The sequence below is a fragment of the Vipera ursinii genome (genome assembly GCF_947247035.1).
Source record: "Vipera ursinii genome assembly, chromosome: 1".
In the NCBI taxonomy this organism is placed as follows: Eukaryota; Metazoa; Chordata; class Lepidosauria; order Squamata; family Viperidae; genus Vipera; species Vipera ursinii.
In genome coordinates, this window is record NC_139512.1 from 234,746,446 (window position 1) to 234,772,380 (window position 25,935).

General features: G+C 42.5%; 1 protein-coding gene across 1 annotated transcript in view; it reads right to left on the bottom strand.

The window, feature by feature from the left end:
* Window positions 1-14,816, bottom strand: part of COL9A1 (collagen type IX alpha 1 chain) — a gene marked incomplete at its 3' end in the record, with an annotated part of 97,506 nt that extends 82,690 nt beyond the window's left edge. The window contains exons 1-4 of the mRNA XM_083350620.1: window positions 14,764-14,816; window positions 14,201-14,274; window positions 12,091-12,168; window positions 11,609-11,741 (exon numbers count right to left, since the gene is read on the bottom strand). Coding sequence (XP_083206746.1) covers window positions 11,609-11,741; window positions 12,091-12,168; window positions 14,201-14,274; window positions 14,764-14,777 — 299 coding nt within the window. The 5' untranslated portion in view covers window positions 14,778-14,816. The remainder of the gene's footprint in view (window positions 1-11,608; window positions 11,742-12,090; window positions 12,169-14,200; window positions 14,275-14,763) is intronic.
* Between the last annotated feature and the right edge of the window lie 11,119 nt (window positions 14,817-25,935).

Here is a 25,935-nt window from a genome sequence, read left to right on the forward strand (position 1 = left end):
CTCTTATGCATTGGTAGTGCCAATCTAATATTAATCTGCATACCAGATTAACGTTCAATCATTTTGCCTCAAGTATCGTGGCTGAAGTCCAAACCTTGGATTCACATACTGAAGTAACGGTTTTAGAAGCCCTTAGTTTGACTGGAAAGCTGTATGTCACCTCTTTCAGGCTCTATGAATTTATATTATGCCCAGTCCTTGCTGGAAAATATACCAGCCATAAGAAGATTATTTATTTATTGGGGGGAAAGGAAAATGGATGAAACAAAACAGATAAACTTCTGCTTTTTATTAGTTTACAAGGTTTCCTTGGAGATATGCAAATTGGAAGCAGTGAGTAATAATCAAAAAATTATTTATTCCGAAATGAATCTTGCCAATGCCAGCAAATACTGAATATACATGTTGGCATTTATTAGCCTGCTCCTGATGCAGCATTTGTAACATATTTTATTTTATGTATTAGAATATTTCATAACAAATAAGCTAAGGCAGATGAAATAACATTAATTAACTGCAAGCTTCCACAAAGAGAGAACAGTCTACTGTATTTAATAAACACTACAAAAAACACCCTCATTCTAGTCCTGATATTTTTGGTATCCTCTAAATTCTCCCCAGTTATTCCTTGAAATTATCTCTATGTATGCTCACTATGTATATAATATTACAAAGGAAATAATGATAAAAAATAAGTGGTGCTACTTAGAAGAGAAAAGCAAACTATTCAGAAGTAGAGAAATAAGTAAAACTTTATTTCAGTATTTTAACTAAAGTCATTTTAAAAACTGGATCCAGTAGTTCTTCAGCACTTTCCCATCACTAGACTATCTAAGTCCTTGAGCAAAAATAAATTGCTGATTGCATATAATGCTGCCAAGACATCAGTGAGGTATACTCAGGTATAAAATGCTACACCCCTATACATTGTCACCAGAGAAGAAAATTGCAACCAAGTTTAAAAGATTGATAAGTAGAAGAGATCTGTTTTAAAACATTAAGCATTGCTTTTCTACCTTACAGAAAAGTCTACTCACTGAGTATCTCAGTATAGAACTGCTCTTATGGCATCACCCTATTCTTGTGGCATTTCTCTTTTTAATGTTTTATTCTGTATTCCCATTTTCATGGTGTTGTAAGCCCCCCGGAGTTGTTCAACAATGAGACAGGTGGCATATAAATTTAATTAATTAACTAAATAAATTTCAATAGATAGAATTCATCTATTCCTTTGCAACTAAGTTCCAAATCTCTCCTCCCCACCCCCCGCCCAAAAAAATCTCATTCTTTTTGGAAGGTTGCAAACAATCCATTAGAACGTTTACTGTTTGATATACAATTTGTGTACTCCCATTTTTTTATGTTAAATCAAAGGCTCTACACCCTTACAAGACTGCCACAGAATTTCATTATTAATCTTTTAGCTTTTGATAGAATGCAGTGTTTCTAATAGAGCTTTTAATGAGAACGATTATGAAAATACCAAACAAGCATTCCACCGATAAGAAAGGCCTGAAAAATGAGAGAATTTGCAATAAAGAAAAAAAGGCTTTACATTCTTCAATTAATATTTACAATTATATTTCAGTCTTTCCCCTCTTAAAGATAGCAGTCTGTTCAAACAAAAGAAAACATTTTTAAAATGTATATTTGGGGGGTGGGCAGTATACCTTGAATACTCCCCCACCCCCCACCCCAATCATTGAAGGTTTTTAAGAAGAGACTGGACAGCCAATTGTCTGGAATGGAATTGGGCAGGGGTAGGCAACCTTGGCTCTTTTATGACTCGTGGACTTCAACTCCCAGAATTCCTGAGCCAGCCATGCTGAGGGAAAAGGGAGAGTTTCCAAGCTGAGCCATGCTGGCTCAGGAATTCTGGGAGTTGAAGTCCACGAGTCATAAAAGAGCCAAGGTTGCCTACCCCTGGTATAGGGTCTCCTGCTCAAGTAGGGGGTTGGACTAGAAGATCTCTAGAGTCTCTTCCAACTCTGTTATTCTGTTAAATCTGTTTTGATATAAGTAAACCTCCAAATAATTGTGGAACTCTATGTATCCACTCTGATTTTAAAATGTAGGTTTTATTTGTACCTATTATTTTTTTATTGAAAGGTTTTTCAATACATTTTATCTTTAACAACCCCTCCCCCCACACCCTACCCAACCCTTCCCGACCCTCCCCCCTCCCCTTCCCCCCTCTCCATCCCCGACTTCCCAGAGCTAAATACAAGGTATAAAAGTAAAAACAATCATAAACAGCCATATGCTAACAACAATAAGCTATTAAGTCTATCGCACTCTAGCTCATATAAAATGACTACAAGCAATACTAATATCACATCAAAACTTATACAAATACTAAATGAAACTTTTTAGTCCCATATTTATTCTGGATGTAATCAATCCATTTTTTCCACTCCGTAATATAACGTTGTTGCGAATGGTGTTTGTACCTATTATTGTTTGTGAGTGGAATAAATGTGCAAAGCTGTTTGAAAAATGCCACGATATAAAGGAAGGTTTCAATCAGTAATTAATAAAGCTGAACTGGAAATAGCCTCTTCTGGATTTAAGTTTCCTGTGAGAAGCTATAAAGACACATTCTTATTTTTCCCTTCAATTTCTGGTGATAAATTCTGATATGTGGGATTTGGGCCAAATACTTGATAATTTAATTTACTCTTATCTACATGACAGTTTTCCCCTAAGCCTACCTCCAAATTAATTTTACATTAACATTTTTTCTCACAATGCAAAATTCAATACAGAGCAATTCTTATATTATTATTCTGCAAAGAAACACATGGAAAACAATAAAACAAAATCTATTGTTGGAGACACAGGAGGAAAAATAGGGAACTGGAAACTGGGAGGGGGGAGAGAACACCATAGATTCTGAAATAAAGCCTGTAAGAGATTAATTCCCATTTGGATGCAACTGACAGAGGATTGCTACACTCCTACTTTTGTTAGTAGCATTTTTAATCTTAGGGATTAACCGATAATTCCAACTACTTTTGCAATTCCTCCAGGACCTGGAGAGGGAAAATTTGTTGGGATTTTTTAAACAATAGCAACAGTCGTACCCAGGGCTTTTTTTCTCATAGAATGCTCAGAACGGAGTTCCGGCACCTTTTTTGGATGGAACCTTGTAGGGTAGGCAAGGCGGGTTGTATGACATATGTGAGTTCTGGCACCTTTTTCTTTTACAAAAAAAGCACTGGTCGTACCAAAGTATAATCATCTCTGTCTAGGGTTTACAACAACAAGAATAAAAACCACTACAACAGTAAAAGGAGTCAGTTGCAAATCGCACAAATGCAACGAGAGGGAAATGTCGATCTACTGAAGCCCGTTACAGCCATACAATAACTGAGCATCTTTCAGCACCAGTTTTGGTGAACAGCACCACTGAGCTTCCACAGCCGCTAGATGGCGGTAGGTCCAAGCCATAAGAAAATACAGGGCCCTTTCAACCATGTCCAGAGATACAGAAAAACTCACCCATTCCCCACATAATAGCTGGCCGCTGTTGTGTCCCGGACTAATATTAAAAATAATTGCATGCTTCATGTGAAAATAAATGATAGCACAGTGTGGTGAGGGATAAACAGCTTTATTCGCCGGATTCAGGAGCCAATATATTACTCACATCTGAACAAAATACATTATAAACTTATTTGAAAACTCTTCTGCAATTCATTCATGGGTTGAACACACACACGCCCCTTTTAATTTAACTCTTAGAATGATAGTCCTGATGCTCCACTAAGCCAGATTTCATGAGCTCTTGACAGCTAACACAGGATTGTGATTGCCGGGTAAATACTTCAAAGGTTTAAATTGTTCACTCTGCAGAACAGAAAGATGTTTTATCAGAATATAGCCTTTCTCATTTAATGCTGTCCAATATCCTTGCTTGATGTTCTTCATTTGTAATTCCAAAATAAATGAAAAGTTGGGCAATGGAAAGTTTGACGCAGTTATACTTCATAAAAACTAAGGAAAATAGCACAGGGCTAAATTTGAGGAGAGTTTTCTCATTCCCATTATATATTTCCAATGGATACTTTAAAAAGTTACAGAAATATGAAGTATGTGTATTTAGACCTGAATATAAATATCAATGAATAAAAATGAAGTCATATTCATTTTTTAAAAGTGGTGATAGAACTCTAGGGTAGCATTGACAACAACAACAACAACAACAACAACAACAACAACAATAATAATAATAATAATAATAATAATAATAAAGTTGGAAGGGTCCTTGGAAGTCATCTTGTCCAATCCCCTGCTCAGGCAGGAAATCCTATACCATTTCAGACAACTTCTGGAGGCAGGTTGTTCCACTGGTTAATTGTTCTGTCAGGAAATTTCTTCTTAGTTCCAGCTGCTTCTCTCCTTTGATTAGTTTCCATCCGTTGCTTCTTGTCCTGCCTTCAGGTGCTTTGTAGAATAGCTTGACTTCCTCTTCTTTGTGGCAGCCCCTGAGATATTGGAACACTGCTATCATGTCCCCCTTAGTCCTTCTCTTCATTAAACTAGACATACCCAATTCCAGCAACCGTTCCTTATATGTTTTAGCCTCCAGACCTCTAATCATCTTTGTTGCTCTTCTCTGTACTCTTTCTAGAATCTCAACATCTTTTTTACATTGTTTGCCTAGGTCTTTTTCTCCCTATTCACTGAAGATGTGAAGGGTACAGTATATGAGAACCATCACACTAACTCTACTCTCCCACTTTCACCATTCTCAAAATCTTCAGTATATATCAGGAGTGTAAAACTAGTGAGTAACGTCCTTTATACTTGTTCAGAGAAGTTCAGAGAAGAACAACCAAGATGATTAAAGGCCTGGAGACTAAAACCTATGAAAAATGGCTGCAGGACTTGGGTATGGCTAGTCTAAAGAAAAGGAGAAATAGAGGTGACATGATAGTAGTATTCCAGTATCTGAGGGGCTGCTACAAAGAAGAGGAGGTCAAATTATCCTCCAAAGTACAAGAGTGCAGGACAAAAAACAATGGTTGGAAACTGACCAAAGAGAGAAGCAACCTGGAATTAAGGAGAAACTTCCTAACAGTGAGGACAATTAACAAGTGGAACAACTGTCAGAATCCATTTATATCACATTTCATAATTGTATAGGCAGAACAATGTGCTATTACTGGGGATTCTGCCATCTCTCCGAGGGGGGGGGAGAGGATGGTTACTAAAGCGATTTTCAAACAACAGGGGATGTTTTAACGGGGGAAGGGAGGGGGACAGACAGATCTGGTTTGTATCTTCATTTACAACTGAAAAGGGAAGCAATAACCATAAAACCAAGGAGAGTTCCCTTTCCCATGGAAGGACCTGACACCTAGCAACTGACGACAGCCTGACCAAATGGATGAGGGGAGGGACTGGAATGGGAATGGTTTATATAGGATTGAAATGTAACTTTTCTCAGATTCCGTCTTGTATTCCCACAATCGATTCCTTCCTAGTAAACATTTTCCTTTTGGACTAAACTTGCATCCAAGAGTTCTTATTTCCTAAGATGTGGATTGAGGTGGGTCCTGACAGTAGACGGAATCTGCTTTAAGAGTCAACCTGGAAGGGAAAACCTTACCGGGGGACTTTGCAACAAATACAAATGTCTGGCGACGAAGCAAGAGAGGAGGGAAGCCCCATGGAGGGGGAGTCTTCCCCCCAAATGGAATCCCAGAGACAATGGGAAGCTGAAGCAGCATATTCCCCCGGGGAAGAAGCGGTGGAGCAGTACGACCGAAAACCCCGGTGGTTGATGGGCGTTGGAAGGAAAAGTGAGTGGGAAAAGGCTTCGGGAGAAAAGACCCTGAGGCGTAGTAACCACCAACCGGAATGGAGGCAAGAGATGGAGAGTTCCCTGCACGCCAGCGAGGAGGAGCGGATCCTGGAAAAGGCCATTGATCTGATGAAAGCAACCCTGAGTTCACTGAGGGAGGAGAGAGCTGAAAATCGCAACCGAGGCAGCGCCTGGGGATGCAACTGGAAAGGTAACGGAGGGGATCCAACACCTGAAACCCCGGGGCCATCCAATGGAACAGGAATTGCTGCCTCAGCAGTACCCACCCACCCCAGAACCACAGATGGGGACCAGGATGAGAAGCGATACCGGCCACGGCGCAGACAACGCTCCAGCCAAAGACTCCCGCCCCTGGAAGTCAAATTCAAGGGGGAGCCATCACGACTGGGATTTTTCCTAACCCAAGTCCTCAGCTACATGGAAGAGTATGGACGGGACATCCCCAGTGACAAAACACGCATCCAAATTGTGCAATCTGCCCTGGACGGGCAGACTGGGTGGTGAACTTGCATGACTCCAACGCCCCAGAACTCAACGACTTCAACCGATTCATGTCATCTTTGAGGCGACGGTTCGAGGATCCTTTGGCTGACCGTAAGGCCCGGGAGAGAATCAAAACGGTGAGGCAGGGCAGGCGAGCAGTGGCTGATTATACCCAAGAATTCCGAGCCATTGCCAGCAAGCTGAACTGGCCAGAAGACATCCTCCTTAGCCATTTCAAAGACGGTCTGAACTACGACCTGTATGATGCTTGCCTGCCTCGAGGAGACCCACCCCACCTCGATGACTGGTACATCCTGGCGGAGGAAGTGGAAATAGACCTACTGAAGAGACACCGCAGAGGAAAACCATGGGGCCGCCTGCCACCCGAGCAAACACGCGAGGGGGAAAAACCACCAGCCACAGCCAAAAAATCAACAAGTTGCTTCAACTGCGGGAGAGAGGGCCACCGTGCTGCAGAATGTCGTTCAAAAGCCCCCCCACGAAAACCAGAGGCATCATCCTCCAAGAAGCCGGGGAAGCTCCAAGGCAACACAAAAGAATCTTCCATGAAGGGGACAGAGGCTGTAGAGTCCACAATTCCTGCCAGGAACTGGGACTGGACTCCGGCCTGCACCGCAGGGACGGTGGACAACTCGGAAGACATCTCAGAGGGAGAACCATTGGTAAGTGGACCCCTTCCACCCCTACTTAAGACAGTGACTATATTAGCTTCCCCTATGCCTGAAGCAGCCAAAATAAAAGCTCTGATAGACTCTGGGTGCATCCGCTGCCTTATCAGCCCAACGCTGGTGGAGAGATTGAGCATCCCAGTGAGGAGGCTAAAACATCCAATCTCTTTTAGTCAATTAGATGGGACAATAACAGGGGGAGGACCAGCCACCCTAGCCACTTTACCAATCCACCTATCACTGGGGCCCCATGAGGAGGACATAACGTTTATAGTGGCCCCAGGCATGGAATGCCCAATGATCCTAGGACTGGAATGGCTGAAGAAATGGAACCCCGGGATAAACTGGAGGACAGCAGAACTCAACTTCCCAAAGGGGGGGGCAAAAGAACGTAGACTCCAAAAGCACCCCCCCCAACCCAGAGGGAGGAGACAGCAGCAGTGGGGAAAGAGAAGGGATTACCAGAGATACCGGAGGAATACAGGGACCCGGCTGAGGTTTTCAGTGAGGAAAGAGCAGATGAGCTTCCCCCCCACTGCCCCACAGACTGCACCATAGAATTCAAACCTGGGGCAAAACTACCAAAACCCAGGATGTATGCCATGAGCCCAAGGGAAATGGCAGAAATGGAGAGATTCATAAAGAAAAACTTAGAAAGAGGATTTATTGAGCCTGCCAAACCCAAAGTGGCCGCCCCGGTTCTGTTCAGGGAGAAGAAGGATGGGTCCTTTCGTTTGGTTGTGGACTATAGAAATTTGAACACAATTAGTGAATGTAATCTGTACCCCCTTCCCCTAATGAAGGATATGTTATCCCACCTATCGAAAGGAAAGATTTTTACCAAACTAGACCTGAGGGAAGCATACTACCGTATTAGGATTAAGGAAGGAGACGAATGGAAGACTGCATTCAACTGCCCAATGGGGTGCTATCAATTCAAAGTATTGCCATTCGGACTGCAAGGGGCCCCCGCAGTCTTTATGCAATTAATTAATGACGTGCTGAGAGAGCACCTATATAAGGGGGTCCTGGTTTACCTCGATGACATCCTTATCTTCACAGAAACCAAAGAGGAACATATCAAACTAGTCAGAGCAGTCCTGAAGAAGTTGCGAGCTGCCCACTTATATGCTAAATTATCGAAGTGTGAATTCCATCAGGAAAAAATCGACTACCTGGGATATCGCATATCTCCAGAGGGCATCGAAATGGACCCTGAGAAGGTCAGGGCAGTACTAGAGTGGGCACCCCCCCGCACACGGAAGCAATTGCAAAGTTTCCTGGGGTTTGCAAACTTCTACCGCCAATTCATCCCCGCATTTGGCCAAATAGCCATGCCCCTCACAAATTTGTTGAAAATGAAGGGGGGGGTCACCCGTGAAACCCAGCCAGCCTCTGAAATGGTCAATGGAATGTCAAGCAGCATTTGAGAGGCTAAAGAGACTTTTTTCTGCTGAACCTGTCCTAAAACACCCAGATCCCGACAAACCTTTTGTAATACAGGCAGATGCGAGTGATGTAGCGGTAGGAGCCGTACTATTACAAGAAAATGATGGGGGGACATTGCAACCATGCGCATGCACATCCAGAAAACTCACAGAAACAGAACAACGCTGGCCAATATGGGAAAAAGAGGCATTCTCGTTGAGGTGGGCATTACTAACATGGCGCCAATTTTTAGAAGGAAATAAAATACCTTTCCAGGTCTGGACAGACCACAAAAATTTGGAAGCACTAAAAACGCCCAGGAAGCTCACTCCTAAGCAAGCCCGCTGGTCCCAACATTTTCACCGATTCAATTTCACTCTCAAACACTTACCGGGGGGAAAGAACTTCCTTGCAGATGCATTATCCCGCATGCCCCAATATAACAGCACAAGAGTTACTGACTTTAAACCACTTGTACCGGAACAACAACTGGCAGCACCAGTCACCACCAGGGCACAAGAAAAAATGAAGCCGAAGGTAGATAGCCAAACTGGAATAGAATTCAGGAAATCTTTGGAAAGTGATGAATGGTTCCAGAAAAATAAACATGTGTGCACAATTAAACATGGACTGCCATGGGTGGGGGAGAAGCTATATATACCTGCCACACAGAGAATCAATTTCATGCAACTGTGCCATGATACAAAATCAGCAGGACACTTTGGCTTTGTAAAAACCTTACACTTAACTAAAAGGCAATTTTGGTGGCTATCTATGAAAAAGGACATAGAAAGCTATGTGGGTAGCTGTCAAATTTGCGCAATGGCCAAGAGGTTACAAGGGAAACCGCCAGGTCTGTTACAACCGGTGGCAAACCCCTCAGCCCCATGGAAAGAAATAGCCATGGATTTTATCGTAGAACTGCCAGAAAGTAATGGAAACACCGTAGTCTGGACTGTCACAGATCTGTTCTCTAAGCAAGTACACTTCATACCTTGCCAAAAAATCCCGACTGCAAAAGCATTAGCAAAACTTTTTGTACAGCATATTTACAGATTACACGGGGTACCACAACGCATCATATCTGACAGAGGGGTGCAATTTACGTTGGCATTTTGGAAAAATTTTTTATCCCTCTTAGGAACCACCCAAGGACTGTCATCTAGTCACCATCCTCAGACAGACGGAGCTTCTGAAAGACTTAATAATATACTTGAACAATATCTGAGATGCTATATTAATTTTCAGCAGTCCGACTGGACGGACCTACTGCCTTTTGCAGAAGTAGCATATAATAATGCAGTCCACTCAAGCACAGGTTACACTCCTTTTCGAGTAGCTCCAGGCCAGAGTTTCAACCCAATACCAGAACTAAACCCAAAAGAACCGGTTATCCCTGATCTGAAGGAATGGATTGCTCAATTACAAAATACATGGCCAATCGTTAGGAAAGCGTTGGAAGATGCCAGAAAAGCATACAAGACACAGACAGACAAAAAAAGAACCGATCCCACACCATTTAGGGTAGGAGAGATGGTATATTTATCCACAAAATACCTGAAATCACTCCAACCCTGTAAAAAACTGGGACCAAAATATATTGGACCCTTTCCAATTAAAAGAATCATAAACCCAGTAACTTTTGAATTAGAACTACCCAAAAATCTTAGACGAATACACCCAACCTTCCACTGCAGTCTATTAAAGAGAGAACAACAATCTCCACTACGAGAAAAAATCCCACCACCACCACCCCCCATCATGGTGGAAGGAGAACAACATTTTGAAGTGAAAGAAATCTTAGATTTCAGAAAACACCATGGAACGATACAATATTTAGTGGCATGGAAACACCTCCCCTCCTCAGAAAACGAGTGGGTTAACAAACTCCATGTTAAAGCACCTAAGTTGCTTAAGAGGTTTCATACAGAATATCCAAACAAACCAGGCTAACATTTATATGTTTTCTTTCCCCACAGATGGACTCATCTTTTTTCTGAAAGGAGAGCCGAATGTCAGAATCCATTTATATCACATTTCATAATTGTATAGGCAGAACAACGTGCTATTACTGGGGATTCTGCCATCTGTCCAAGGGGGGGGAGAGGATGGTTACTAAAGCGATTTTCAAACAACAGGGGATGTTTTAACGGGGGAAGGGAGGGGGACAGACAGATCTGGTTTGTATCTTCATTTACAACTGAAAAGGGAAGCAATAATCATAAAACCAAGGAGAGTTCCCTTTCCCATGGAAGGACCTGACACCTAGCAACTGACGACAGCCTGACCAAATGGATGAGGGGAGGGACTGGAATGGGAATGGTTTATATAGGATTGAAATGTAACTTTTCTCAGATTCCGTCTTGTATTCCCACAATCGATTCCTTCCTAGTAAACATTTTCCTTTTGGACTAAACTTGCATCCAAGAGTTCTTATTTCCTAAGATGTGGATTGAGGTGGGTCCTGACAACAACTTGCCTTCAGAAATCATGGGTGCTTCATCACTGGAGTTTTTTAAGAAGAGACTAGACAGTCACTTGTATGAAATGGTATAGGTTCTCATGCTGGGGGGCTGGACTAGAAGACCACCAAGGTCTCTTTCTATTTCTATTTCTATTCTATTCTATTCTATTCTATTCTATTCTATTCTATTCTATTCTATTCTATTCTATTCTATTCTATTCTATTCTATTCTATTCTATTCTATTCTATTCTATTCCATTCCATTCCATTCCATTCCATTCCATTCTATTCTAATTGTGGACTCCCCACTCAATTAATAGTCCTAAATTTTCCAGCATTTTAGTTGTACAGAAGGATATCAAGTGCAGCTATTATTCCTCAACATGGGAAGGGTAATTCATTTTTTACTTATTTTGTATTTATTTATATTCCACCTTTATTATTTTTACAAATAACTCAAGGTGGTGAACATATCCAACACAGTTTTGTTTGGCCCACAGCAACAATCTGTGAGGCAAGTTGGTCTGAGAGACAGAGAGAGAGAGTGACTGGCCCAAGATTGCCCAGCCGGCTTTCATGGCTAAGGCAAAGCTAGATCTCATGGTCTCTGGCTTTCTAGTCCGCACAATTTGCTTCTTTTAAAAATGGCTGCTCAGTCAAATAAACAGACAGTCTTAATAGAAAAATAATAAGGAAAAGCAAAAAGAAAATTACCTAGTAGGAATCCTGAAGTCTGCTTTGGTACCTAATTTGTAAGCAATTTGTAAAGATGTGGAGCCCTCCAGACGTTGGATAACGCCTCTGGTAGCAGCGTTATCAAGCTGGAATTGTGAAATTAAGTCATAACCTAAAGTAAGGAATACAAATATTTGAGAAAAAAATAAACCACGAAATGATGTAGTTAAATCTTTTTTCCCTGCTATTGTTTTCTTTTGATATGTATTTTCTGATTAATTCAACTTCGCTGCTATTCAAAATTCAGTTTCAGATAGTTGAGTTTCTTAGTAGTTCACATTAGAAATATAAAGGTGTATCACCTTGAAAATAATAAATGATGGTATAATTAAATAATATATAAAGCAGCTTCTTTCAGCCACATTTACTTCATGGAACAAAAATAAGTGGTCCTTAAAAAAAGATGTTCCATATCAGTTTATATGAAGGAAGATATAATGTAATAACTTGTGTTTACTTGCCTGGTAGATCATCCTGGCCAATCTTGGTTCTTGGGCAGAGGTCCATCCTCGTGTTGGAACTGAATGTTATTGGAAACCCTGCAGTAAGATTGGACATGCTGCAGTTATCTCTGTCCATTTTGCTGTTGAATGACCTATGACAAGGGTAGGCAACCTTGGCGTTTTATGACTTGTGGACTTCAACTCCCAGAATCCCTGAGTCAGCATGGCAGGTTCAGAAATTCTGGGTATTGAAGTCCACAAGTCATAAAAGAGGCAAGGTTGCCTACCCCTGTTCTATGACCTAGAGCAATCTCCTTAGAGGGAGCTCCAGAAAACGAGTCAGTTAGTGGGTTAGGACGCTGAGCTTGTCGATCAGAAAGTCGGCAGTTTGGCGGGTCGAATCCCGAGTGCTGCGTAACAGAGTGAGCGCCTGTTACTCGTCCCAGCTTCTGCCAACCTAGCAGTTCGAAAGCACGTAAAAATGCAAGTAGAAAAATAGGGACCTCTACGGTGGGAAGGTAACAGCATTCCGTGCGCCTTCGGCGTCTAGTCATGCCGGCCACATGACCACGGAGAAGTCCTCGGACAAGCGCTGGCTCTTCGGCTTTGAAACGGAGATGAGCACCGGCCCCTAGAGTTGGAAAAGACTAGCACGCATGTGCGGGGGAACCTTTACCTTTACCTTTACCTTATAAAAACTTAAAGTATAAACAAGGTCACATTTTGTACAGCTAAAATCAAAATAAGCTACATTCATGAAGTCAAAAGATGCTACAGATTGTGTGTGTGTGTGTGTGTGTGTGTGTGTGTGTGTGTGTGTGTGTGTGTAAGCAGTGGAGAATCTCAGTTCTTTCCCTGCTATTTCTGAAGATCCTCTGTCTTCCCTATGATAGGTTTGGACTAGAAACAGTTCTGTAGTGTAGAGTAATTTGTGGCTTGGATAACTTTGAAAAGTTTCTACCTATACAGTTAGTGAAGTTCATACCTACACTAAAACCAAAATAAGCAAATGCCAGCTCTGCTTTCGAAAAACCTGTCAAAGTTTTGGCGGTCTTCCCTTTTCCTTTCATATTTCAGATATTTTGTTCTAACTCTTTATTTCCCCGTGTTTGATTATACAACATGCTCAGTAACAGGAGGGCAAGTGTGGGAAACATAACTGAAGGTTTCTTGCAAGAACAAACAGTCATTTCACTCTCTCTAAAGCACCACTGTCTGTATGTGGAAAGGAAAAAAAATCAGCCTATTTAGTGTACCAACCTCACCCGTCCTAATAAAAAAAAATGAAAAGGAAAACTAAACATTGGTTCCAGTTAGCTGTAGAATTCAACCTATGCACTGTTTTAAGTCAAGTTGGAAGCTGCCTCTGGAGGCTAGAAGAAAGAGTTACAGTTTGAAAGGAGATTTTTTTTTGCTGACCGCAAAAAGCAATTTGTCTATTCCAAGAAATATTCTTATAGTTGGTTGATCCCATTATATTTCTAGGATGACCTTCTCAGATTTAGTGCCCTCCAATACAACCATCTGTATATCAGCCAGCATTATTAGTTAGATGGAAATTCAGGGAAATGTAGTACCAACACATCTGGCAGTAATAAATTTAGGAAGACTGTCCTAGAAAGGCAATGATCATTCTTTGCAATTCTTTGCAAGTTTGACCACTTTTGCTTGGATAGTGCTTGGATTTGTGTATGAATGGGTGGGTGCATATCTGTGTGTATATATAACAACTTCTGTAAAGTATAGATGTTCCTATTTTTAGTCCTTATATTAACCTTTCTAACTCAATTCCATTCATATCCTCTCCAAATTGTTCCAATATAATGTTTAATCATATCTATTCTTAGATCTTTCATTTCAAAAATGTAATATACTTCTGTTCTTTTTTAATGTAGTAATAAAACAGAAAAATATGTCACAACGGAGAGATTGACAGGAAAGTCAGCCATCAGATTCTATGTTCCCCTAATTCTACTTTGGGGGGGGGGTGTTTTCTCATTCATTGTACAAGAAGAATAACATAGCCCTGTAGCAAATAAATCTACAGTTGTCTCTTACATATACTTGAATACAGTAGAACCATTTTGATCACCAAACATTTTGTTAATGTAATGAAGAATTTTCTCACTTGTTTGCCCTTGAACAGTAACTGATGTCAGAATCTCCAGAAAGCAACTCACAGACAAGAGAAATTGCAACTGCCTGCAAGAAGAAAAAAAACCTTAAAGATAAAGGTAGACTGCCTAATAATCTCATACATTTTCATTTCAGAATAATGAATATATTCTGTGTAACTTAAATACATAATTCCATGATATTTATTTATTTATGAAAATTTATTTCACCACCCAACTCACTCTTGGTGACCCCCAATGGCTTACAGAGATAAAAACCTAATATAAAAATAATTTTAAAAGTAATACCTCACACACACACACACACACACCCATACACCTTCTTTAATACAATAAGCAAGCAATTCTTCTTAAAATGTTTCAGATCTACCACATTTTATTTCCCCATACAACAGAATGTTTTGCATTGGAGTCATTCTCTCAAGCACCTTTTCTTACACACATATTACTGCCATAGGGAAAGAAAAGCAATAATATAGACTGCTTTGAATACAGTCCATTGACGTTTCTCCATTTTTAGAGAGTGATTCTTTTAGAAATACATTCGATTGCTTACCAGCCATTCTTCATGTTTGTACCTTCTCGAGAACAGTATTAGACGAGAGAATTATTTTGGATTATGTTCCCATTAAAGAAAGGTTCAAGGTGCCCCAGAGTCTCTTTGCCCTCTGCAGGACATCTGTGGAGGAATGGATGTCACACCTCTGAGACTGTTTTAATAATCCTGAGGAAATGTAGAGGTGGGCACTAGGCAAGCTTACGTGTCTTATACTAGAAGGGAGGGTGAGAAGATTTTGGCTGGGTCATACAAAGAGGAAAGGAGCAATGCGGGTGGGGTGGGGTGGGGGTTGGATTTCAGAAGAAACTTTGGGCTAGCAATGCTACCTAGCAAGTGATGGAAGAAAACTAAAGGGAGGAACTAAAAGGAGAACATGAAGGGCTAGTGCCTGGAACTGACCCAATAAAGTTTATGTATATTTTGGCACATCTACGATTCAGGGTAAATTTAAACCTTTGAGAAAAAAAAAGGAACTTTTCATTTTCACTGACTCTCAGATGAGGCAGCCACTCCTGCAGTACAGGAATTTTTCTGAACAGAACCAGGCAATTTATACAGGATTCATAGCTGAGGTCTGAATCTCACCAGATAACAACACAGATAACCTAGTTCAGTTTTCCATCCTGGCTGGTTAATAAGTCTGCTACCCCTCTCTTTAGCTTAGCTACATTTTAAGAATACGTAATCATGGCTGCAGACATTTTTCTGTAGCTGGAAAAAGCAATAATTCTTTATCCGGGGAATTAGATACTGCTTGGGTGGATAGAAATAATCTTTAAAAAGCAGTTAGGGCAATATTACTTCGTATGATGTTCATGAGCACTAGATAAAATAGGTCAGAAGTGAAACTGGCACGCTGAGCAGTGGCTAGTCAAATATGCTGAAGTAAAGGGAAGTACAAACAAAGGTTTGTTTATCCAACCATTCGTTTAGTGACTCTTCAAAGTTACAACAGCACTGAAAAAAGTAATTTATGACCATTTTTCTCACTTATGACCACTGCAGCATCCCTATGGTCATGTGACCAAAATTAGATGCTTGGCAACTGGTTCATATTTATGGTGTCTACGAAGTCACCAAGAGTCTAGCTTGACCCAAAAGTCATTTTGAAATCTTTTCATGATGTCCTTCAGATGTACCTGTCTTTGAGACAGCAATAATGGGATCCTTTTCCCTGGAATTATGGTAGGACCAGCCTTGAAATGAAAGCATGAATGGACAAAGTTTATTATTTAATTGATTACCCTTGTATTTTTTTATTCCGAAGGATAAGTGATGATTGTATTGTCAGTTTCAGATTTTAAAAGGGGTGTGTGCACATTTGAAAAAGTGGGGGGACCATTTCCTCCAGTAAGTCAGGAATGTCCCAATATTTTTGAGATAGTCCCAAGAAGGATGGGAGAGTGGAAGTGAAGGTAAGAAATATAAGTTATGTCTTGCTGAAAATTTGCTCTTGAATATAGCAAGGAACTTTCAATAGATACATCAGGGTATTATAACCCATCATAAACCACACTGCAAGCCCCAACATATATGAAGAGGTAGATTCCTCTGTTAATATTTATCCACAAAGTAGTCATGTGATTGGAGCAAACATACCCTGGTTCTTGTGCTCTGCTAGAAAGATAAAACATCAGACATCACATTTAGAAAAGGGATCTTTGGAGAAAAGGCAATATAAACTTTGTTGTTGTTGTTAGCTGCGAAGTCGTGTCCGACCCATCGCGACCCTATGGACAACATTCCTCCAGGCCTTCCTGTCCTCTACCATCTTCTGGAGTCCATTTAAGCTCACGCCTACTGCTTCAGTGACTCCATCCAGCCACCTCATTCTCTGTCGTCCCCTTCTTCTATTGCCCTCGATCTTCCCCAGCATTAGGCTCTTCTCCAGGGAGTCCTTCCTTCTCATTAGGTGGCCAAAGTACTTGAGTTTTAGCTTCAGGATCTGGCCTTCTAAAGAGCAGTCAGGATTGATCTCCTCTAGGACTGACCGGTTTGATCGCCTTGCAGTCCAAGGGACTCGCAGGAGTCTTCTCCAGCACCACAGTTCAAAGGCCTCAATTCTTTGGCGCTCAGCCTTTCTTATGGTCCAACTTTCACTACCATACATTGCAACTGGAAAGACCATAGCCTTGACTATACGCACTTTTGTTGACAGGGTGATGTCTCTGCTTTTTAGTGTGCTGTCTAGATTTGCCATGGCTTTCCTCCCCAGGAGCAAGCGTCTTTTAATTTCTTGGCTACAGTCCCCATCTGCAGTGATCTTGGAGCCCAGGAAAATAAAATCTGTCACTACCTCCATTTCTTCCCCATCTATTTGCCAGGAATTGAGAGGGCCAGATGCCATGATCTTGGTTTTCTTAATGTTAAGTTTCAACCCAAGTTTTGCACTCTCCTTCTTCACCTGCAACAAGAGGCTCTTTAGTTCTTCTTCACTTTCTGCCATTAGAGTGGTATCATCTGCGTATCTTAGGTTGTTGATATTTCTTCCGGCAATCTTAATTCCAACTTTTGATTCATCTAGCCCTGCCTTTCTCATGATGTGCTCTGCATATAAGTTAAATAGGTAGGGCGACAGTATACAGCCTTGCCGGACTCCTTTCCCAATTTTGAACCAATCAGTGGTTCCGTGTCCAGTTCTCACTGTTGCTTCTTGACCCGCATATAGGTTTCTCAAGAGACAAATAAGATGGTCTGGTACTCCCATCTCTTTAAGAACTTGCCACAGTTTGTTATGATCCACACAATCAAAGGCTTTAGCATAGTCAATGAAGCAGAAGTAGATGTTTTTCTGGAACTCCCTAGCTTTCTCCATGATCCAGCGTATGTTGGCAATTTGATCTCTAGTTCCTCTGCCTCTTCGAAATCCTGCCTGCACTTCTGGTAGTTCTCGATCCACATACTGCTGAAGTCTAGCTTGTAGGATTTTAAGCATGACTTTACTAGCATGAGAAATGAGTGCAATGGTGCGATAGTTTGAACATTCTTTGGCACTGCCTTTCTTAGGAATTGGAATGTAAACTGATCTTTTCCAATCCTGTGGCCACTGTTGAGTTTTCCAAATTTGCTGGCAAATTGAGTGTAGCACTTTTACTGCATTGTCTTTTAAGATTTTGAATAGCTCAGCTGCAATACTGTCACCTCCACTAGCTTTGTTGTTGCTCAGCTTTTCTAAGGCCCACTTCACTTCACATTCTAGGATGTCTGGCTCGAGGTCAGTGACCACCTCATTGTGATTATCAGGGACGTTAAGCTCATTCTTGTATAGTTCTTCTGTGTAATTTTGCCACCTCTTCTTAATCTCTTCTGCCTCTGTTAGGTCCCTGCCATTTTGGTCCTTTATCATGCCCATTTTTGCATTAAACGTTCCCTTCATTTCTCCAATTTTCTTGAAATTATATTCTTGTAATATAAACTTACCTGGCATAATGTCCCCTTTCTCTTCAGTAATGGTATGTGAGTGCCTAAGAAGAAGAAACTAGAGTTTTCTGAAGAGGCTAGAATTACACACTGATGTTTTGAAAAGCCCAGTTTCCATCTTAATGGTTTGGCTTGAGCTACAGTATTACTCTTGGCTGTACTTTCTCTGCAACAAGAAAGAGATCACAATCAGCTTTTTACAGATGGATTTCTAAGAATCCTAAGGCTGGAAGGCACCTAATGGTTTTTGGATCCAGCCCCTTGGTCTATGTAGAAATCTAAATTAAAGCACCTCTGACAGATAGCTGGCTAGTCTCTGCTTGAACACAGCCTGCAAATGGGAGTCTACTGCCTCTTTGGGTAATGGGTTCCACTGCTGAATGACTCTTAAATATTTTATACCATTAGGTTGGCATCTCTACCTTCTTGTAACGTAAGCCCATTATTCTGTTTACTGTGCTCTAGAACAAGGGGAATACATCTTGTCTTTCTTCCACAGGGTATCCTTTTAGTAATTTCAGGAGTGCTATAGTATACTTCCCTGATCTCAGCTGCTCCAAGCTCTTTGCATAGCAATCGCAATCACAAGAGCACTTAGATACAACTTCATAGTGCTTTAGAACACCTTCTAAGTGGTTTCCAGAGTCAGCATATTGCCCCGCCCCCAACAATCTAGGTCCTCATTTTACTCACCTCAGAAGGACAGAAGGCTGAGTCAACCTTAGGGTTCTGATAAAATGGATAGGGTGCCCTTATGAGCCATGCCTGCCATCAGTAGTCTCAATCTGACTCCATCCTTGCTTCTCTGGGTAGCCGGGGGAAGTTTTAAGAGCTGAGTCCAAGAGATTGTTAATGCCATTCAGAGAGGACACTGTTTCAGCCACCTTTAAAGAGGCACTGGATTATCCCTGTGTGAACCCAGCTATATTGGATGAAAATTGTACAGTCTCCAGCCTCCCACCTCCCCTTCCCCTCAGAAAGTGGAATCCGTCCAGCTCCAGAGCACCATCAAACAGGCTTTTCAACCAGTGGTACGGGTACCACCTGTGGTACATTGGCACCTGGCAAGTGGTACATGGCCATCCTAGAAAAGTAATAGTGGGGGAGGGGAATGAGCTGAACTGGTGGCAGCACCGCACAAGCCTAAGTGAGAGATGGCTGGAGCTAGGCGACTGGTGGTACTCGGATGTTGCCATATCCTAAAAGTGGTAAGGTAAAGGTAAAGGTTCCCCCGCACATGTGTGCTAGTCGTTTCCAACTCTAGGGGCCGGTGCTCATCTCTGTTTAAAAGCCAAAGAGCCAGCGCTTGTCCAAGAACATCTCCGTGGTCATGTGGCTGGCATGACTAGACGCCAAAGGTGCACGGAATGCTGTAACCTTCCCAGCGTAGTGGTCCCTATTTTTCTACTTGCATTTTTTACGTGCTTTCAAACTGCTAAGTTGGCAGAAGCTGGGACGAGTAACAGGTGCTCACTCTGTTACGCGGCACTCAGGATTCAACCTGCCAAACTGCCAACCTTCCGATCGACAAGCTCAGCGTCCTAACCCACTGAGCCATCGCGTCCCTTCTAAAAGTGGTACATTGGGTGAAAAGATTGAAAAGCCCTGCCATAAAAGACATAGATTATCTGGTGGAGTTGATGGCTTTCAGGATGACATATGTCAGGACCTAGATCTGGGAAATGGATCATTCTTGGTCCTATTTAACCTTTCATCAACATTTGATATCAGTGACCATGGTGTTCTTCAGTTACAATTGGAAATTGGAACCATTTTTTTTACAAGGGCTCCACTCCTTTCTAAGCAGGTGGCTCCTGGCAGTGGTACAGTCACCACCTTCTCCCCCTTGGGGTTTCACAGGGATGCATTTATTCATCTGAGATGCTTAACAGCCATATGGAACCATTGAGAGAGATAACCCATCAGTTTGGGGTGAAGTTACACATTGACATCCTGGGATGAGCCATAGATGCAGTGAAGGTCTTGATGCAATGTCTGGAAACCATGCTGGTCTGGATGACACAAAACAAACTAAGATTGAGCTGTTGTTTGTCTAGAGATCAGTTGGTTCTCTTTCTGCTGTGGTGCTACTCAAAATGGGGTGGATCTTCTTGGATTCTTGTCCCCCTGGAACCTGTGTCCCCTTGAACTGACAGCTAATCATAGGCAAGGGGGGGTCATAGCCAGGAGGCCCCTCACCCCACCCCACCCCTTCATAGGTGTGCTCATTGCAACACCACCTAGAGTAAGAAAATCTAGCAATGACAAGACATGTGCACATCACTGCCTGTGTTGCTTACTGTAGTGTGTTGTACTCAGAGCTATGTTTGATGAATAGTTGGAGCCAAATAAAACAATCCGTGTATTTATAGATGAGGGTTATTATTGACCATGTTGGTGACAGACTCCAATTCTATGAGGTAACTTCCCCCCTAGGCAAGACCAGCTCTGGCTTTATTTTAAGAATCATGAAAATGGTATCATTCTGAACTTTTGAATGTTGATGTCACCTTTAATGTATAGGTTTTCAATCCCTTATTATAGCTTGACTATTTTTTTAAATTTATTATTAAACTTTTATGCTGCTCACCTCGCCAAGGGGACTGTGATTTTTACTTGTTCTTCTGTTATCTTTCTATTGTTATGAAAGGGAGCCTTCTGATTCTAGGAGTACATAAATGAGAGAAATGAATAAATAAAAATGCTCACTAGAGCGGTGTGGTTAATGATCAAGAAGAGTCTGATGTTGCAGAAAGAGTGTGAAAAGGGGCAGATAGTGGACAGTAGGATCCTTCTCTACTGCCCAATTGTCTCCCATTGCAGGCCAACAAATTCTTGGAAATAAAACACCATAAAACCCCCTTTCCCCCCCCCCCTTCAAACCACAAATCTTTTTCTATTAAGTTCAGGAAGGGTATAATTCTGCAGAAGCATCTCCTTTTTGTGCCAATTCTATTTTTATTTCACAGCAGATCGCAAACTCTATTACCCTTATTTATAGTAAGTGTCAGCAGTTAGTAGCTTGCGGGCTGAATATAGATTTTTTTTTAATAAGATTGCCATCTGGTTTCTCCCATTCCTTCCTACACTTTCCACTCTATTTAAAACAACTCAGAAGAAGGAAAAGATGACGTAGGAAATCTCTTCAGTGTGCACTTTAGCTGCGATACAACTCACCCATTGTTGCCCAAAGAATATACCCTCATTTTGCTTCCTTTCAAACAGATGTTTGAACTGTGGATTTTGTAGGGTTTTTTTTCCCCTTCCAATTCTAAAACATGCATAAAGTCATGATTATGTCCTTCTAGTGACCATACATACCACCACAGGGGAAAAAAAAGTATTTTAATTTAAAAATTGATCTGTCAAACATTTCCATAGCAATGGGCCCTTGGCTCTGACCCATTTTTCTCTTCACTTCTCAAGTAAAGACAAAGGGAAGGTACTGAGAACAAGATAAGTTATATGCACACATAAGGTTCAGTTAATGACTACAGAAATTACATAACTACTTAGTTCCACTGAAAATTCATCCTGACTTTAATTCTAATTTCACCCTTTCAGAATTGCTGATTTTCTTTCATTTATGCGACCTCTGGTGGTGTCTTCTCATGCAGTGTATGTCTTCCTTTATTGTTCTCTCTGCCCATACTTTTTATGTATACGTGTGCTAAGTTTAATATATATCAAATATTGGAATCTTCCTGTTTTTGGAATAGGAATTCACCTTTTATTTAGGTATTAAACTGTTTGAACCATTTTCCAATATTTGTTCTTGTTATTGTCACTATGACTTCCTCAGCCTGATTTTGATTTATTTACTGACCCTATAAATAACTTAGAGGCAGATTATATTTTTAAACCCCCTCCACTCTTCTCCCCATACACCCCAAGACCTGCTGTGCTGCCTCATCACGGCAGGGGGATGTTCTTAGGAGGAATGAGTGAAGAATGAGACCACGTATATATTCTCAGTAGGGTCACCCAAGGCATTGAAGATCATCCCAGCTTCCCAGCTAAAGGGAGTAGGTACCTACATTGGGCAGAAGTGATGTAGGAAGAAGTTGGAGGAAGGTGATCCCTTTAGTGACAATAGCAAAGGCATGAATTAATACTGCAGAGGAGAAGACAACAATAAAGTTCTATATTCATACGAAGAAAATCACAAGGATAGAAAATATGAAATGATTGGTGGTATAGTGCTAGACGTTGGACTGCTCAGGTCAGATGGCATCAAAATATGCTAATAAGGAAGAGTTAAGGCTCTTTTGGAACATTAATAATGGTTATGTCACATCTAGATTAAGCCCTTGGGATATCTAGTTGCTGATGTTGCCATCGAGAAAAGAAAATCCAAAGCTACAAAGACAAAATTACAATGAAAACGTGGAACATAAGAAGCATGAACATGGGAAAGCTCAAACACAGTGAAAAATGAAATGAAACAACTGCAAATCGACATCTTAGGCATCAGGAAATGGAGATGGTTTGGAATTGGGCACATTCAATCAGAAGATCATATTGCTTATTACTTAGGACATGAAAAACCAAGAAGGAATGTTATTGCTTTTATATTTAAGAGTGTAGAAAGAACAGTACGTGTAATCCTCAACTTACTTCAATTTGTTTAGTGACCGTTCAAAATTACAACAGCACAGAAAAAAGTGACTTATAGTCATTTTTTGCACTTATGATTGCTGCAGCATCCCCATGGTCATGTAATCCAAGTTTGAACACTTGGTGGCTGGTTCATATTTGCAATAGTTGTGGTGTTCTTGCATCATGTGATCACCTTTTGCAATCTTCTGAGAAGCAAAGTCAGTGGGGAACCTAGATTCCTTTAACAGCCTTATTAATAACTGAACAATTGCAGTCATTCATTTAACAACTATAGCAAGAAAGGTCAGAAAATGGGGCAAAACTCACTTAATAAATTATTATTATTATTATTATTATTATTATTATTATTATTATTATTATTATTATTATTATTATTATTATTTATTATTAATTATTATTATTTCGGTTTATATACCACCCTACTCCCGAAGGACTCAGGACGGTTTACAAGGCAAAATTTAAAAACAATACAATATAAAATTAAAATAAAATTAAATTTAAGTCTAGCCGCAAAAATTAAAATCACAATTTAAAAACATTAAACCCCTCAGTCCAGACCAGATAGCTCAAAGAGCCAGGTTTTTAGGTCCCGGCGAAATAAACGAAGGTCGGGGGCAGTCCGGAGTTCCGTTGGTAGTTGATTCCATAGGGCAAGCACGCCCACAGAGAACACCCTCCCCCTGGGGATCGCCCGTCGGCAATCCTTGACCGGCGGTATCCTGAGGACGCCCTCCCTGTGGGAGCGCACAGGACGATGGGAAATTGATGCTGGCAGCAGGTGCTCCCTCAGATAATCCGGGCCCATGCCTTTTAGGGCTTTATATGTCATCACCAGCACCTTGAATCTCACCCGGAGGGCAACTGGAAGCCAATGAAGCTCGCGGAGAAGAGGTGTTACATGGGAGTATCGGGAGACTTCCATCACAACTCGCGCGGCTGCATTCTGCATCAGCTGAAGCCTCCGAGTGGTCCTCAGGGGCAGCCCCATGTAGAGAGCATTGCAGTAGTCTAGCTGGGAGGTCACGAGTGCATGGGAGACTGTGCGTAGGGCATCTCGGTCCAGATAGGGCCGTAACTGGTGCACCAGGCGAACCTGGGCAAACCACCCCTGGCCACGGCTCCTATATGATCTTCCAAACTGAGCCGTGAATCCAGGAGGATGCCCAAGTGGCAGGCCCTATCAACGGGGTAACACCCCATCCCCCCCATAGTTAATGATGGAAAAGATTGATTAGTCTGAGATGCCGGTATGCACAGCCACTCACTCTTGGCAGGATTGAGACGAAGCCTGTTTCTCCCCATCCAAACCTGGACCGCCTCCAGGCAACGGGATATCATGTCAAGGGCATCACTGGGTAGGTTTGGGGTGGAAAGAAAAAGCTGGGTACCCCACCCCACCCCGAAACCACGAATGAGCTCACCCAGCGGCTTCATATAGAAGTTGAACAAGAGGGACCAACCCCTGAGGAAATCCACAAATGAGAGGCCTCGGGGTGGACCTCTGCCCTCCCGTCAACACCGACTGCGAGCGGCCCAGGAGGTAGGAGGAGAACCACTGTAAAACAGTGCCCCCCACTCCCAACCCCATGAAACACCGCAGTAGGATACCATGGTCGATGGTATCAAAAGCCACTGAGAGGTCTAATAGGACTAGGACAGAGGAACAACCCCTGTCCCGAGCCTGGCAGAGATCATTCACCAGCGCAACCAATGCCGTCTCCGTGCTGTACCCAGGCCTGAAACCCGATTGGTACGGGTCCAGATAATCAGTTTCCTCCAGGAACAGAGGGAGCTGAAGTGCCACCACGCTCTCAACCACCTTTGCAAGAAAGCGAAGGTTGGAGACCGGACGATAGTTGTTCAAAATAGCCGGGTCCAGGGCAGGCTTCTTGAGGAGGGGCCTCACCACCGCCTCCTTCAAAGCAGCAGGGAAGGTACCCTCCCTCAAAGAAGCAGTTATTACTGCCTGAAATCAGCCTCGTGTCTCCTCCCGAGCTGCATATACCAGCCAGGAGAGGCACGGGTCCAATAAACACGTGGTGGAACTCAGTCTCCTCATGATCCTGTCCACCTCATCTGGGATCACAGGATCGAATTCGCTCGATTCCTCCCTGTCAGTCTCTGCCCAGTCAGAATCCAAACCAGCTCGAATCTGAGTGATTTTGTCCATCAGATGATAGCTAAACTCCTCGGCCCACCCCTGCAAGGGCTCCTCCCTCACCTCCTGATTAAGGAGGGAGCGAGTCACCCTAAACAGGGTGGCTGGGCGATTATCTGCGGACGCGATGAGGGCAGTGAAGTAATTAGACTTCGCTGTCCTCATCGCCGTGAGATAAGACCTCGTAAAGGTTCTTAACCGCAATCGGTCAGACTCAGACTGGCTGGATCTCCAACAGCTCTCTAGACCTCGTCTCTGACGCTTCATCTCCTGGAGCTCCACAGAAAACCATGGAGCCCACCGGGATCTGCGCCGGGTCAGGGGTCGCAAGGGTACAACATGGTCGAGTGCCTCGGTGGCAGCCCTTTCCCAGGCATCCACCACGGCGTCGGCCAGGCTGTGAGCGAAGGGGATAGGTATAGAGCCAAGTGCCGTCTGGAACCGTTCCGGATCCATTAGGCACCTGGGGTGGAACCACCTGGTTGGTTCCGCAGCCCAGCAGTGGGGGGGGGCATAGCGGAAGACCAACCACAGGAGGTGATGATCGGACCATGACAGGGGGACAATACTTGGCGAGCCCCCTCCCAGATCATCAAACCACTGCCCAGATAAGAAAACTAGAAACATGAGTCGGACCCTGAATTACTTGGGTCAGGTCCATGGCTGTCATGGAGGCCATGAACTCCCGGGCCAACTCAGACGACCCTCCCAGAGAAGGCAGGTTAAAGTTGCCCAGAACTATAAGTCTGGGAAACTCAACCGTCAACCCTGAGAGGGCGTTGAGAAGCTTGGGCAGGGCCATTGCTACACAGCTGGGCACCAGGTATGTTAGCAACAAGACCAACTGAGCCCCAGGGCCACACCTCAGGAGGAGGGATTCACTCCTGCCTATCTGTACAATAGTGGTCTCCCGTGGACATAAGGTCTCCCGTATAACTACCGCAACCCCACTGCCCCTGCCCTGAGCCCAC